The 16,274-nt window shown below is 40.2% G+C and overlaps 1 protein-coding gene across 1 annotated transcript in view; it reads right to left on the reverse strand.

The window, feature by feature from the left end:
- Window positions 1-16,274, reverse strand: part of WDFY2 (WD repeat and FYVE domain containing 2) — an 81,666-nt gene that overhangs the window by 15,826 nt on the left and 49,566 nt on the right. Inside the window, exons 3-5 of the mRNA XM_080375099.1 lie at window positions 13,551-13,618; window positions 8,219-8,292; window positions 1,033-1,087 (exon numbers count right to left, since the gene is read on the reverse strand). Coding sequence (XP_080231225.1) covers window positions 1,033-1,087; window positions 8,219-8,292; window positions 13,551-13,618 — 197 coding nt within the window. The remainder of the gene's footprint in view (window positions 1-1,032; window positions 1,088-8,218; window positions 8,293-13,550; window positions 13,619-16,274) is intronic.

Consider the following 16,274-nt stretch of genomic DNA (forward strand, 5'->3'; position numbering starts at 1 on the left):
GGATATTTTTCTCCAGTTTTTACAAGCTAAGAAAAAATGCAGGCATTCTACCTTGATTTTACAACACACCAGGCATTCATGAAACAGCTGAAGTAAAACGCTCAAAAGCTGATGCATGTTAGCTGCGCTCTGCAAAAATCAAGATTCTTGTCATACCTTAACATTTAAATGTTACAAAGTGATCCCCAGAGCCTCCATTTAGATTTAAATTATCCTCTCAGCATTTCAAGGTATAAAATTAAAAATATATGAGTGAATACATATTTTAAAATGTACGTGGGAAATCTCAAGCCAACATATTAGAGGCTTCTATACAGAAACATAATGCTTCGCATATATTATATGATACCATATAATATCATACTACCTCTTAGAGATATAAGAATAAATTATCTTAGAGATAAGAAATTATTTTATCTTAGAGCTAGAAGAATAAATTGTTGCATGTATTTGTTACTTTTGTAAGAATACTTGTCCCAAGCAGTGTGTCCTTTAGAGGTTTGAGAAGTATAAATAGCTAGGTTTCTTAAAATATTACATTAGTCAACACCAGAATGTATTAGAAGATTAGCGTTTCTTGACCTTTTTACCATGACAGGTATCCACTGATAATCTTGAGATTACTGAAGCTGACAGTTATCAAAATATAACCAGACTAACCCCAAAAGCTACAGTCCTAAACGTTTCACCCTCAAAGATGGGTTAATTTCCTAAGTTGTTTTGTTAAATACCCTGGATGACTAAAGATTAATACTTATTTTCCCCAAACAGTCTGGATTTTGGACAGTTTGCTCAAGAACTATATTCCAAAGGAGCATTTAAAAGGAAAACAGAACATGAACCAGCTTTTTAAAAGTCTTGTAATCTCAGAACAAAGCACATTATTGATCTATTGATAAAACCAGCATTTACATTAGTTAAAAAAAAAGTCAATCACTATAAAGGAGACTTCTCTCCATTCACACTCCTTAAGAGAACATTAACAAAAATTAATGACAACACAATCCAATTAAAATTGATCATGGTTCTTACCCTGGTAACTTTTCACTAATGTCATCTTGTTGTAATCTTCTGATAAAATGAATTCCTGAGGGTAAGGAAAGAAAAAACAAAAGAAACAGTGCTTAGAGGTAGAAAGTGTTTTGGAGTGTTTTCATTTTAATTCATTACCAACGTAAACTCTCCCTTCCTTCTTCTTTGCAACCACAGTCCCATCTAATTTTTGCTAATTTTGAGTACCTTCATCTAAAAAACTAAAGTATTTCATTTTTTAAAGCTTCCTAAGAAACAACATCACTAGTGCTTCTGAACAGAACGGTGGAGATAAAAGAGGAACTATTAAAAAGAGGTCAAAAAAGCCGACAGAAATGACTGGCTATGAGCTGAGGTACCAGAAAATGAGAGACCTCAGGTCTGGCTCATAGCAAACACCTATTGCTTGGGACTGACTGCGCAGACACCTACATGTGTACACAGCTATATGTGCAGAAGCATGCACGTGTGTATACACATGTAGCCATGCATGTTTATACACCACACCCCAACCTGAACACTCAGAAAACTCAATAAAAAGGAGCCCCTTGAAGTTGCTTAGTCCAAACTAGGTACCAATAACCCATGATGGGAACACATTTCAGGTTTCTGTTGAGAAGTCTCAGTGCTTCAGACAAACAGGAGCTCTGACTTTTTCCTCACTTGATTTTATTCCACTATTGGTTAATACTTAATTTCGTGCCTCAGAAGCAGACGTTCTTCCTTTGCTACTGCTTCGTTGTGGCTAACAAGCAGTTGTGCGTGGGATGGAGGGTGGCTTAGCATAGGCTGTGGCTGCCTGGGGAGAGATGTGTGGTGTGACCAACCTGGCTTGCTTCTGCAAGGGAAGAGCACACTTATGGGGGGGGCTGGTGCTGCACTCCTGCTGCTTTGGTGCTACTGTTTAACCACCGATATGGCTTTTGCATGAGGAAATGATGAAAAGAGCAGCTAAAAGTCTGCACCGGAGCCTTAGCTCTTGGAAAAAAATCCCTGTCATTAAATTGGCAGCACCTGGATGTCCCTGCCACTCATTTTGAAAAGAAGAATAGCTCAAAGCTGGGGAATGGCCACAACAAAACTCCTCCAACATCTCTCTCGAGGATACACTCAGGCAAAGGGTAGGCTCTGTGGCACCACCGCATGAATTAGCTTTCAAACTGCTGTCAGGTTTCTACATGTGTACACCACATACTTAGAGCAACACAAAGGAAAACTGAGGAGTGTAAAAACACATCACATTAATAATTTATAGCAAAATACACAGAAATTCCCTGAGCTAATATACCTAGGGGATAGAAGTAGTAAAACTTAACTCATTTGATCGGAAATAGAGTGAAAAAAAAAAAAGAAACACTACAAACACAAGGTAAGTAAAATTGTAAAGCACAGTTGCAAAATGTTCATGTATAAACACTGCCAAACACATTGGGCAACAGTAGAGAAGACTGGACTTGAGCACCCTTACAGCCTACATTTAAGGCAAACCAAATGTTTAATGCAAGAGCATGAGAAGACATTCTCATCAGTGAAAAGCCAGTGTTTACCCCCAGTTTCCAACCTGGAATCTTAAAAAAAGTCACTCTGCATTTTCTGTGTCATCACTGTGGGTAATCTGCATGGCTTTCCAGCACCAGGATTACCCTAACACATCATTGCTACTGCTTGGCACCAAAATGGGGAGGCTACAAGACCCATCTGTGGAACATCCAGAGATCTCAGCTTCCAAGAAAACAACTGTGAGTGATTTGACACAGCTATATATTTTGCTGTTTCTAGGTTTCTGTTCATAACTTAGTTATAACTAAGTTTTCTTGAATTGCTCATCTTCCTTTCCTTAATCTGCTCCACCTCCCATTAGCTTTCCCCAGCAGCTAAGGACTACAGCAGGGAGTGTTATTTAAACAGCAGTAACAAATCAATTAAGTCAGCTGGATTTCTATGCCAGGGTCACCTTAATTCTACATACCACAGAACGTTAAAAAACTGCTATACCTCCCTAGCTACTTACAGGGGAAGTGGCTTTCATCACCCACTGCCTGAAGAATACTAAACCACCACATGCAATGCTTTGCTACAAAGCCTACTTGAAGCAAGACCCTTTGCTATGAATGCTAACTTTCTGCTGTTAAAGAGAAAGGGCCTCAATTGCTGTGACACATGGTGGGAGAATATGTCTGCCTTTCCCACCAGTTTGATTGTCCCCAAGTTTGCCTGTGGTGGCACACAGATGCTGGTGACTTCAGGTGGGACGAAGAGCATGGCTTGTATTCTTATTTTTCTTTGCATTTTATCCTTGATAAATTTGACATGGCCGTTCTGTTCCATGATACAAACAGTCCCACAGTTTCAGTGGAAGTCTGAAAAGGCTTTTGAGTCTCTTCGTTATAATACAGTGAATCAAGCAGAACTGCAGTTCATAAGGTTTACCCAAGTATTGATTAGCTCTGTATGCTTTAGTACAAACTACAGCTATGCACTATAAATACACCACTCCATCCAAGGAGAAAAACAAATACAGGACAAAATAAACACAGCTCCAATTAATGTGAATCCCGGATATAATTTTTTCTTCCCTTACCTCCCCCTCGCCCCCCTCAAGCCTTCTTGCTTCTCATTTTCTTCTTTGAAAGCATATAATCTGTGATGCATTTTCTTGTTTCGCATTTTCTGATCTTTCTCTAGGTCTTTTACTCCCTGCTTACCCTTACACTGTCACGTGTTCTTCCATTGCACTCATCTTCTCAAGGCCAAATGTATTAGTTGCATCAATAGACAGGTATTTTAGCACAGGGCACCTTGCTCAAGAAATTCATGCCCTACTGCACATACATTGTGTCATCTGCACTACAAAACCACCGACTACATCTCCTTAACATTGTACCAGCAGAAACTGTTGTGGTTTTTTTTATTATTATTATTCCATACGTAGATGTTTTGCTCCTCTCAAAGCTGCTGGTGCCCAGTTCTCATTAGGCAGCTTTTTGGCTCTTGTTAATGAGCTAGGAAGTCTGAGGTCACCCACCCAGCTCAGTTGGTGCTTATTAACAGAACACAGAAAGATTTCAGAGTCCTGTATGAGCCCTTTTGCATAGGAGGGGCTGGAATCTAACAGAGTGCTAAGATTGGCAAAACCAAAATCCCTCCTTGCAGGATTAAAACCATTTTTTCTGGCTCTGCTCTTCAGAGGTTCTTTTGGAGCTACTTGCTACCTTTTCTACCATACTGAAAACATTAAGTGATTAGTCCCAGCTGTTTCAGGTAAGCTTATTATTACAACAGTGGCTTGGTACCATGAAAGCCTTCACAAAGCATCTTAAGCATCTGAAAAGACTGTCCAATCTAGTACCCACTATTGTACAAAGACTCAGCTGCACCTTCACAGAGCACATCTCCTTCACTCTGAAGCATACACACACCCCCACAAACTTCTCTTGAGCCCAAGACCTCTGTAAACCATCCTGGAAATACTATCAGCATCTTGTTTCAAGTTGCTCTTGTTAGGGCAAAGAAAACCCATACTCAAGTGTGTGCCATTTCAGAGCCCTTGGCCATGGGGATAGCTGAGGTGGCTCAAGGTCTAAGGAAGACACACGCCTTTCCAGAGCTGCAGGTGGATGCCAAATGATGTATTCCAAAATAGCACGAGAGACCTCTGCTTTGGCAACTGAATCAATTTCTGAGAGTTAATCATCTTTATATATTAGTTACGTGTTACCCATTCACAACCTAGTTCCCACCCAGGGAATTTGCACTCTGTACTCTGACAGATGATGCCACTTTGACAGCATGCTGCAGGTCTCCTTAAAGACTTGACTTCATCCTGTTAACACAAGTGACCAACAGCACTCTCAGGCCTTCCAGAGGACAAACTCACTTCAGAAATGCAAGAGAATGAAGACTTTTAAATCTACTGTTAGACCCTACATCCGTGTCTGTTGCAAAGAAAGCTCTAGAAAATTATTACAGTGTTTTCACTTTATAAAGTAAAAAAAATGAGAGATGACCGACACCATCGTGTAATTTTCTTGAAGGAAAAAATAATAAGTTTCCCACAGTGGTAGAGGCATACATCAGCAGGTAGAGCCTGACTCAGACTCAGGTATTCAAAGTATTGTTTATGGTCAAACCTGTAGACACCTGCAATATCAGATGATGTGGAAGATAAATTCCTCTTAATAAGTACCATCCCTAAGGAAGAATTCTGAAGGGATTATTCTGGTGCCCTGTTGTTCTTCTGGCCCTGCCTGAAGCATGTAACAGCTTCTAGACACAAGCACGGTCAGCGAAAAAGGTCAATTTAATTCAGCTTCAGCTACCTAAAAATTAAATTCTTCATTTAAATGACCCCAGAAAAGGGGAGAGAGACATCTGCAATTCTAAAAGTTTCTAGGGTAAGTAGCATTGGTGTCTCCAAAGGCGATTAATCTCTCCTCTACTGGCTCCAGAACCTAATGATTAACTTTATCTAGGAAGCTAACATCCAGATGGATGAAATTAGGTGAGGAGTCTTGTCTGTGAAAGTCTCCTATCTTTTGGAAGTAATGGATTTTTCCTCTGTTTCTTCCTGTGGTATCTTGAGAGGCCTGCACCCATTAAAGCATGCTTTTCACCACTTCACAGCAAGGAATTGGTGACCATGATAAAGTCTTTTGGCATCCAAAAGGGACCTCAGGCAGTCTTTTAGACATGAAGTAACAGAAATGCCATTTCTTCTCAAAAAAGTTTCAAAGTGGGAAAAAAAAAATTGAAGCTTTTTTTCCTGCTTTTCAAGCAAAATGCTATACAGTGTTTTGCTTAAGAGAATGGTCTACTGTGCTGCACAAATATTTGTGCAGCCCTCATGTTGATGAGTTACAAAAGGTTGAAAATCTCTTCTTCTCTATAGAAGCAAAAACTGTCAATCTATTTCGCAAGGAAAGGTGGCCATACAAGCTCACCTCATGGTGGTTTTGCAGGAACATCTGTGACAATAGCATTGCTGCCATCCTCAAAATGCACCATACAGGATTTCCAAGGTGCCAGGCTTATAACCAAAATCCATAGAGTTTATAAACATTTCATGTAAAAGAAAAGGCAGTTCTACTTTCTTATCCCCATTTACATCTGCAAGCAAAAGCAGTACTTCCTTGTACTGCAAAAAGATTAGTTTGAGATTATGTGGCACTCCCACAAGTATTGTATCACCTTACAGCTCTTGCCAGGATTCTTTTTCTTCTACACAGTCAAAGTGAAGAGGCAGAATGATTTTCAGCATTTTTTTGGCCCTGCACCCAGTCTACGCAAGGGTGCTGGGCACTACCAGAAGTGCTAACATGGAACAGCTGACTAATTCCCAAATATTTCAAGCTACTCAAGTAAATTGCCTGTACTTTCCCTTTGAGGGCCACACAATTAAAAATCAGGGCACTAAGGTCACCTTGCTGCGGTAAGTTCCCTTATTCTGTAGCCAGCGTGCCCTGCTTGTATATTCCTCTGCTAAACTAATCATCATAGCTGTGCCCAGGAAGGAAAATTTATCCTTTCCTCCAGAGGGTAGTTGTAACCCACTTTGAAGTACCAGGGGATTTTCTCTTAATAGCCCAATATTGTTGAGATTTGAATATGGGGCTACTCTTGCTCTTCTGTTCCCACCTCCACCACTTCTTGTAGTACATGACAATTATGGCTTCTCTTACAAGCCTTAGTTTTGCCACAGAAGGAAACATTTCATCCAACTTCTGGAAGTTTGTGGAGCATATTTTCTGCACCATCCTCTACCACACAACTGTCTGCAGCTACAGGGACTAAATTAAGCAACAGAGACAAGCCCTTCCCCCCTCCCACGTACTTGTATCCAGAAAACTGTGAAAAGCAAAGCCCAGCTTAGCAACAAACAGAATCCACTTTAGACATGCCAATATCTACCTGTAAGTACCCAAAGTCACATGTCGGTTTACCACCTGCATATCTCATTTACCTTCTTTAACTTCAGAATGGAAAATACTTGACTCCATTCAGGCTCAAGTACCCTCTGACTCTTCAAGGCAAAATTCCCTGAAGACAAAGGACACATCCCTTCCGTCCTGCCAGAGCATTTAAATACCTTATTCACAGTCGCCTTCACATGCCTCAAAGGCCTAGTGAAAACAAAAGTGCCTAGTAGGACTGGCAAATTACAGCTATTTCAGAGAGTGGGAAGGAGGGAATTTCAAAGGTGCAGAGAATTCTCTGGCAGCTGTCCCATCTCCTAGATACAAGAGGAGAAATCCCCTACAGGCACAAAAAATATCTCTGCTACTAGCAATTAATAGCTTTATAGGTTAAAACCTTCACATCTTTGATACGGCTTATGGGCAACAACTAAAAGGGTCACACACCCTTTGCTATCTTGGCTTTAGTGCAGGCAGCTGCCCTTGTGTAAAGCTGCAAACATGCATTCGGTTATAAAGCATGTAAGGCAGAGACAACAGCAGTAAAAATCTGAAATGATGGCAATATGATCTTAAACTGGAAGAGGAGTCTATTGATGAAGCATAGATGAAAAATAGCTCTCTTGACCCATGACCCTTCCACAAAGTGATATGGCTCTTTACTCATCGTCCCACAAGGAAAATCCAATGAATAAGGTCAAATGCTACCCTCTGTCCCAGATCTAAGACAGACTCTTGTTTTAATACCCTGCTTCCTTTCCACACACATATCTCTCAGATATTCATGAATCAAATCTTTCAGCAACAGCACTGCCAGTTAGGAGCAACTCCTCAGATGGAGGTGAGAGGAAAACAAAATCTGAACCCTGAAGTTTGGAAAAGCAGCTAGATATAGAGCAGAAATCCACCTTCTGCCTCCCAGAAGATGATTTTTTCCTCTTAGTGACTGCTTTCAGAAAACTTTAGTATGGTATGATTAACAAGGCACTCAAATTTAATAAAACAACAGCTGTTTTTTGGCATTGTTATTTTTAAGAGATACGCAAATTAAGACAGTTTGTTGAGATGCCTAATAAATACTGTAAACCCCATTCCATCCCTTTGTGGCAGTTGGCAGATTATTATGAATTTCATCCCATTGTCTACGCTACAGTTTCAGTTCCACTAGCAGTAAAAAGTCTATCTCCCAAACACTAGAAAAATACCTTCACCACATCACACATATACTTCTCAAAAGGGAAGCATTTCAACTAGAAATCTTTGGATGTACTTACTGAGATTGTACCATTGTCTAGACCTATGGACAGCCTTCTGGTTTCCGGGTTAAAAGACATGCATGAACATGGAGCTGAAAAAAATGAACATGTTGATGAAGTTAACAAAACTGCGATTCTCATTTTCTTGAAGTTCTGGAAAGCCTAAAACTAGTTAACATGCTTTATGATGCTGTTCAGCATTTTGTCCCTTCTAATAGCAAGCATTAAAAGAAAGAAGTGCTCTTGCAATTCATTCAACCTTATCCTATTAGGACATGGAACAACAGCTATTTCTTGCTTCAGCTCCTTCATTTTTTCTTACTAGTTATCTGAAAGCAGACATGTCATACAAGAGCAGTTGTGATGCTTTGATATAAGAGGCACCTGACATTTCAGTATAAATCTGGGAGATTACTTAGCTGAACAATTTAGCTTTTTCATGTGCCTGAACTTTACTGACAATAAAACACTATATTATGTCAGAGGCATATATGCATACGCACCCTACACCCGCAGTAAGAAAGTTAACCTGTAGGAATCAACATATCAGCCAATATTAAGGACTGTAAGTTCCACTGCCCACTACTCCAGTTTCACAGCAGACAACACTATGACAGTATCACATACTATGGCCAGAATAAAATATTTTATCAAAAATTAGCAGCTGTTCTATTATATCAATATTACTCTAATAAACACCAGGACATACTCTTAAATTGCACACACTGTCAGTCATACTATGCTCCTTCGAGGATCTGGCAGTGTTCGTATCAAAGATAAACCCAGAATCTTCTTGCAAGAATTCAAGAGCTATGCTTGGTTTAATTAGGAAATTGTGAAGTTGCATCCAGAAGGCAGGGACTGTTTTTACTGCTCAACACAGCAGCATGCAGCTGGGAGTCCTGCTGTCCCAACAGAAACCTTCAGGAATTATTTTTCAGCAGCAATTGCCAACCACAGCTGGGGACAGGCATTCTTGCTCCTTCGGTAGTCATAAATGGTTTTTAAACCATATTCTTGCGATAAGTATAGAATAAAGTCAGATGTGCTTTTAGATCTGCTTTTTTCCCCCTCTTGATTTTTACTCTCCACTGTGATTACTCACAGTGGTTTTGTTACTAACAAGCTTGGAGTTCTCTCATGTGCAGTACTGTATATCTGGTATATTCTCAATTTGTGTAATGCCTTACCTCAGGTTAAACAGTCCATAGCTCAGCAAATCTTCCTCAATAGTTTAGCTCGCAGCAAGGCTATGTGAAGAAGAGGAAAGTCTATGCTGACTGCTTAACAAAACTTGTTCTACCTTCAGTATGGACTCCCCCTTGAAACACTTCCTAAAGGACAACCAGCTGCCAGCAGAAAGCCTACCAGATCCACATCCAGGCAGGCACCTTGACTTACTTCTTTCCTGGAAGGGTTGACTGAATGAAATCAAAGAAAAGGTTTCGGTTCAAGGAGAGTGCCAGAAAGGAAACACATTACTATTAACAGTGACAAAATTGTTCTTTCCCATACCTCTGCCTCAGAAAAGGTAAACTGGAATCATCCCTTCGGATGGTGGTGTGTTACTATTACATTGAGGCTTCTACTAGGGTTGTAGCAGAATGAGACAGTTGCAGGAAAAACAGACAGAAAAAAAGCAATTCTAAGCAGAATAAACACCAAATCCTTTTAAAGGCACTTAATGCCAGAATGGGCATATTCTATGTATCTGCTTTCAAATGCTAGATACTGTGCATGCATTGAAAGAGCTACGCGTAACTCTGAAGGCAATAAACTCTGAAGGCAATAAACAGATTGCAGAGAAAAAAAAAAAAGAAGTCTCAGGTATGCTTTTCCCAAATAGCATGTAACACTTCAGACACAAAAGGTGCAAGAAACTGCTTGACATGGGCTGATTATAAAAAGTCACTTCTAAATTCCAGACCTGTGTATACACAGTCATAGCAGTGTAAAGACACTGATTTTGCCGTAATCATTTTCCTAATGGAATTCTTCAGTAGCATGTGCTTTTGGAAAAAACATTATGTCAGCACTAAAATTACATCCACACTAGCTACGCTAATGTAGTTAAAGTGATGCCAGTTGTAACAAGACTGTAGCAGCTTACTTTGTAGTGAAAATAAGATGACATTCAGATATTTAAGCACTTCAGCTCATTAAGAAGAGGGGAAGAAAAAAGAAACAAAAACAAAACCCCCAACTCCTAAGCTCCTGAGATGTTTAAGATCCTTTTAAAATAATAGCCAGGAAAAATAACAGCACTCTGAGTGCCCTCTGCTCCAGTACCTAGCTATGATTTGGATTTCAAAATTGGGAAAAAGATTGATCTGAACTACTACAGAGGACAGGCAGGATATTTCTGATACAGAAGTCTGGCTGTAGTCTTCATCTTAAATACAGGGCAAATACACACTGATTTTAGCCTTCGGAAAATGAATTATGAAGAAAAAGCCCAATTACATACTTCATGCTCTTGACAGTGGGTCACCTCTATTTAGAGGCTGACAGAAGTAGAAAAGAAATACAAACTTTTTTATCTGCAGTTTTAGGGACCTCCCTTTGAAGTTCCTAAAAGTGGCATAGTTTAAGACCAAAGGAGCATGTTTTGCTTTGCAGTTTTTTTAGCCTCCTGTTCAAAGCAAAGTGTTAGCTATGAAAACCATCATAAGACAGACAACGTATTATCTGCCTCAGAGACTGGATACTCCACTGTTCCTCACTACAATAAATCCTTTACTCCCACATCTGCAAGGGGGTTTTGTTTGCTTGGGTTTGGGTCTTTCTGGGTGGCTTTTTGTTGTTGTTGTTGTTGTTGGCAAAGCTTACTTCTTTGGCTACAATTCCTTACCTTTTCATAAATTTGAGTCTACTAAGTTGTGGGGTTTTTTTCTCCTGTACAGACATTGCCCAAAAGTCACACATCTAACCATGGTTACTCATCTATAATCTGTGTTACATATGTGTAACCAAGGATACACGTCTAACCATGAGGAGGGTTAACATGCTTGTCAGAGGTCATTGTTAACACAGTTGAGACAATGCTGGTGTGAAGGAGACACAATTAGCCAGGCTTCCAGATTACCTAATTTGCCTTACTGATGATATAGCAATGTGTATAACACCCACAGCTCGCTCTTTCTTATGGGCTAGAGGAAATGGTAAAAAATGTGGCCACCATGCTGTCCAGAATTTTCCAACCACAGAAACACCATAGGCAGGCACAAAACTTTGTAACTGGGGAAAATTCACCTCTAAACAGCAGCAAGTGTCTATGTGGAAGAGATCTACAATCTTTATCTTTTTTCCAGGTATTTAACAGGTTTTGTGCTCAGAACGCACTGATGGCCCCACTTAGGTGCGAAGCTTGACCAAAGCACATAGCTGACTCAGCCCAACTCCTCAACCTCCTCATCTCCCAGAGTACCCAGGATGCAAATTCAGTTATTATGGCTACCTGATATCAAATCATAAAACAGTGTAGGTCACGCACCACTGTAACCAAAGTCAGGTAATGCTAATGGGGTATCTGTAGGTGGGACTGCCGCTCATACAGCTTGCTAAGAAGCACAAAGAAGGCACCACTGTGCCTGCTACATTTTTACATAGAGAACCTCTGGGCAGTCCTTGTTCTCTAAACAACAAAACCCAATACAAATCTGAAGCAGAGTACCATCAAAAAGGTGATCCACACAGAAACAGACAAAACAGTCATTTCCAGTCAGGTATGGACTCGTGCAGAGGCTGACTCTGAGCCTTTCCTGTGATTTCCAAGCTTAAAACCACGGCTGATAACAAGATAACTGGCATTGCTCCAGTCATTATACCCGATCGTTCTTGAAGCTGGTGAATAACACAGCATAATTTTAATATCTCATGGCTCAAAAGCTTACCAGCCTTCCAAGTGAAGGAGCAGCGTCAGGTGTTCAAATTTATAAAGAAGCTTTAAAATAGTCCCCTTTGAGTGGATCTGGATCTACTCCATGATTTCCAGTGAAGCTGTTAGTACTGGCATTAATGCAGCCTTGTTAAGACCAGAGGAGGACCTAACAAGATTTTAAGATGCAAATCTATGCAAAAACACCATATGAAAAAGAAATGCATCAATACCAAACTGCTAAAATAGCCATTTCATAAGAGTTTAACTGGGGAAAGCAAACCTTTTAGGACAAGTCAAGGGAACTCAGACCACTGCTAGTGATCATGACAGAGCTCCACAGACTGCCACATCATCAGCTAGTTTCCAATAACTTTCTCTGCAAAATCTTTAGCAGAAAGTACCTTTGAGGCTTGACATATTCTTATGAGCTAGTCCATCACCAAACAAAGAAGAGAGATCCTCCTCTCTACCAAATGAACGCTTTCTTAAAGCGGGCAAACACCACGGCCATTCTAGGGTCCCAAGCTGGTGGTGTTGTGGTACTAAAACTAATATCTATTAAATTTTACATATAATGGAGACAGATGTCCCTTCCAAATCTAGTTATCTTAGCTTAAAATAATTTTTTTCTCCAGACAGTTATGAATACCTTGATGGGACTTGATAAATGCCCCTCAGTCTGTGGGTTCAAGGTCAGCTTCATAAGTTTTCCAAAGACAAGCTAACCCAGCACATCTGAAACTGATAGAGGAGCATCAGCGTACCCCTGCTGCTGGTGACCTGCACAGTTATACTCCTGCGCTCAATGCAGGTGTTACAACAAACAGCTAGGGCCAGTGATTTCTTCAATTGCCTCTTGAAAAAATGGATCTGCAGTTTCTTTTAAAGCACAATCACTCTTTCTGGGAGAGGAGACATACAGCAGATCATTCTGGAGGGATCCATCAGGGAGATTTGGTTTTCCACATTTAATAGCACAGGTAAAATGATTCTGCTTTTTCACTGGAGGAGCTGCCTTCCCCGTTTAGTGTCCTTTCTATCATATTAGCTGCCGCAGGATATTAGGTTCTCACCAAATAAAAACATTTACCATTGCACTCTAATGGACGGAGCACATGCAGTAAGAAGGGCAGAGTGATTTATACTGGAGACTTACAAAGCTTTATGGACTCCATTAGTGGCAGAATGCAAGACTACATTTTGAGCTCCCACATTTCTTAATCTATGTTTGCATTAAATGCTCATCCCTTACTAGCATATCTGCATCCTTTTGCTGCTGTAATCCCTGATGGCTCTCAGAAGCATTAGCATGCAACTTGGTAAAGCTTTGCACAGACCAAGAGGATTGTTCAAGAATATTTAATATGGAATGGTAAGCTTGAAGCTTCATGTTTATGACCATTTGCATCAAAACCAGAAAAAGCCATACAGCAAATGCAGAGCAGATAGCAAACATCTCCTTATACTTACATGGCATTGCATGGTATATGCTGGGCCAGTACTGACCACTGTCTCTCTTCAGCCAGACACGAACTGTTCTACAAAAGACAAAATACAACACACACGTGAGAAAGAATGAAAAAGTAGCCATGAATGAAAACAAAGCGGTGACGATGAATGCACAAGACCTTCAAAATTAAATTATTTTGCTGAGAGGGAAAATAGAGATGCAAACTCCTACAGCAACCTTATATATCAACCTCAGATTAACCTCTGTAAGGCGATGAGGGTAGCCCATTCCTTGGTTCCATGCAGTACTCAACACCTTGGCTGAACACATCACAACAGTATTTGGAAACTGCTATGGCTTTTTTTTCTTTGCTTTCCCAAGGACTGGAACATGACTGTTCATTCAACACCCCACATGAGGATTTGGGACACTAAGTAACCCAGGAAAGCACTCCTGTACCAGCCCACCCAGTTCCCCTGCTGTCAGGGCAGGCCTTGGTCTATCTGCTGCGTGTTGTTTTCATTGTTCTGCTTCAGGAAAAGCTCTAAGCAAAGGAATGAAGTTCTGAGATGTTCAGCTTCTGTTTACTAAGATTACGTCAATTTGTGCCAACAATGAGCTCTTCAGCTTCAGGACCTTCCCACTCCTCAGTGCTTTCATAGTGGGCTCAGTGCCCATTGAGCAGCAGGCTGAAGAAGTCAAATTCTTATCCTTCTCTGAAGGGCATGATCAAGGCAACAGACAGCCTTTCAGTCCTCTTCTGCCCATCCGTTTAGAGTTCCTCATCCTCAAATAGAAGGCATGTAGAACCACACAGTGCTCCTCACAACCACATCATACTGGCAGCATCCTGTCACTCAGTCCATGCTCTTCACACACTTGAGACGCTTGGTTGCATGTTTCCTGAGCAGAGGCTCCGAGACTGATGTACCATCTGGGTCATTAAATATTTATTATTTCAGTCCTCATTGCCATTCGCTTGTTCTGATCCAATCTCTGAAGCCTCTTTCTAACTGAAGCTCCCTCTTTAGTTCTTTGGGCAATTTCATTAAGGCATGCCTAGTAAGTGTCATCACTTAAAGCAGCGGGCAACCAGTAATCTCCTGCTTGTTCCTGCATAGCCCACTATCATCTCACAGCCAATTTTTACCTGCCTTATTGTTCCTCAAATCCTTACCACCCCCAGTTTTAACTAGTAAACTCTCCATATAATAGCATATCTCATGCTTTACTGATTTGCACCAATTGCATTAACCTTCTCTAGAAAATTTAGTTATCCAAAATAGCATTGTATTAGTGTAGCACAACAGGTTTTAACGCATCACCCACCTGATTTAGTCTTTTCCACCCATGTTAGTATGCAATAGTAGATACAAGAGGGATCCAAAAAAACTATTGTTAAACATAACCCTTATTTTCCTGTAGCAAATCTATATTCTGTACATGAGAATATTAAGGAAAAAAAAAACCAAGCGAGAATGTCTCATTCCAGTTCATGAAACATGTGGAAATATAGCTTGATGAGAAGACTACATGGACATTCCTTCCATTACCTCATTGTCAGGGAAAAGCAGATTTCAGCCAGTAAAAGTTTAGGACAAATTGATAATAAAATGGAATATAAATTGATCTAAGATACTACATACACAAATAGAGTCTGAACAGAGATGCCATGCAATACAATAAAGCAACTCAAATCTGTCCTCAAACTTCAAGCTAAGGGCTGCACTGCTATGTGTTCCTGGATTGCATATATCTAAAATCAGGTTTCTACTCATCCTGCCCTTCATCTGAACTCATTTTTCAACAAATAGTTTGGAGACCTGCATATCTGGGCACTACACAACCTGCATTTTAGCAATGTCTCATGTGTATAATTTGACACAGCAAGTTGCTCTGAGAACTAACATTTCACTAGGTCAACAAGTCCCACAGTTAGAAAGCTCCCACAAATTATTCAAGTGACGAAATTCAGTATTAATTACCTCCTAAGTCTAATGGCCTTTTTGCAACATCAGCAGCTCTTTCGCAGATCTGAAGCAAAATCACTGATAATTTATCAGGGATAATTCATCAGCTGGTAATAACACTACTGTATTTTTCATAGCAAGAAGGCAAAACCTTTCTGTCATTTCTCATTACAGCTAACCATAACTATTGTCAGAGCAGCACTCTGTGTGTGGACCACATCACAAGTCTGGGAAGATGTCCACAGCCACGGGGCTGTACGCCAGGTTTGGAACAGGGTCCAAAGGTTTTGGGTCCACCTTTGCTAAGAAGGTTGTCACTGTAATTCTGGAAGCAGATCAGCCACTCTGTTTCCCAAACAGGCAACTGTTTATCCTTAACAAGTGAAGTTATCATGGGAATGAATGAATGTGCACAAAAAAATAATGGGAGTAATCACAGGGAGCTGAAATAATATGGAACAGCTCTGAGGAGATACACCAATATCCTGTGAGAGACTCTTCTTTCTTGACCACCCCAATCTATACATTCAGCGTTACTGGTTTCAAAACTCCCAGGCTTCGACAAGATTGTCTCTTTTCTCCACTTTAAGGCTCTGCTAAATAATACATCCAGCACAACATCTTACAGATAGTTCAGCTTGTTAAAAAAAGGACTATATACAAAAAAAGATCTTTCTAAAGCTGGAAGAAATAATAATCAATTTATTTGCAAAAATGGCAATAATTTGGATGCCTTGGGTTGTTTCTGTTGCTGTTTTTTTTCACTGTAACCAC

This window comes from Falco punctatus, assembly GCF_963210335.1.
Source record: "Falco punctatus genome assembly, chromosome: 2".
Classification (NCBI taxonomy): Eukaryota; Metazoa; Chordata; class Aves; order Falconiformes; family Falconidae; genus Falco; species Falco punctatus.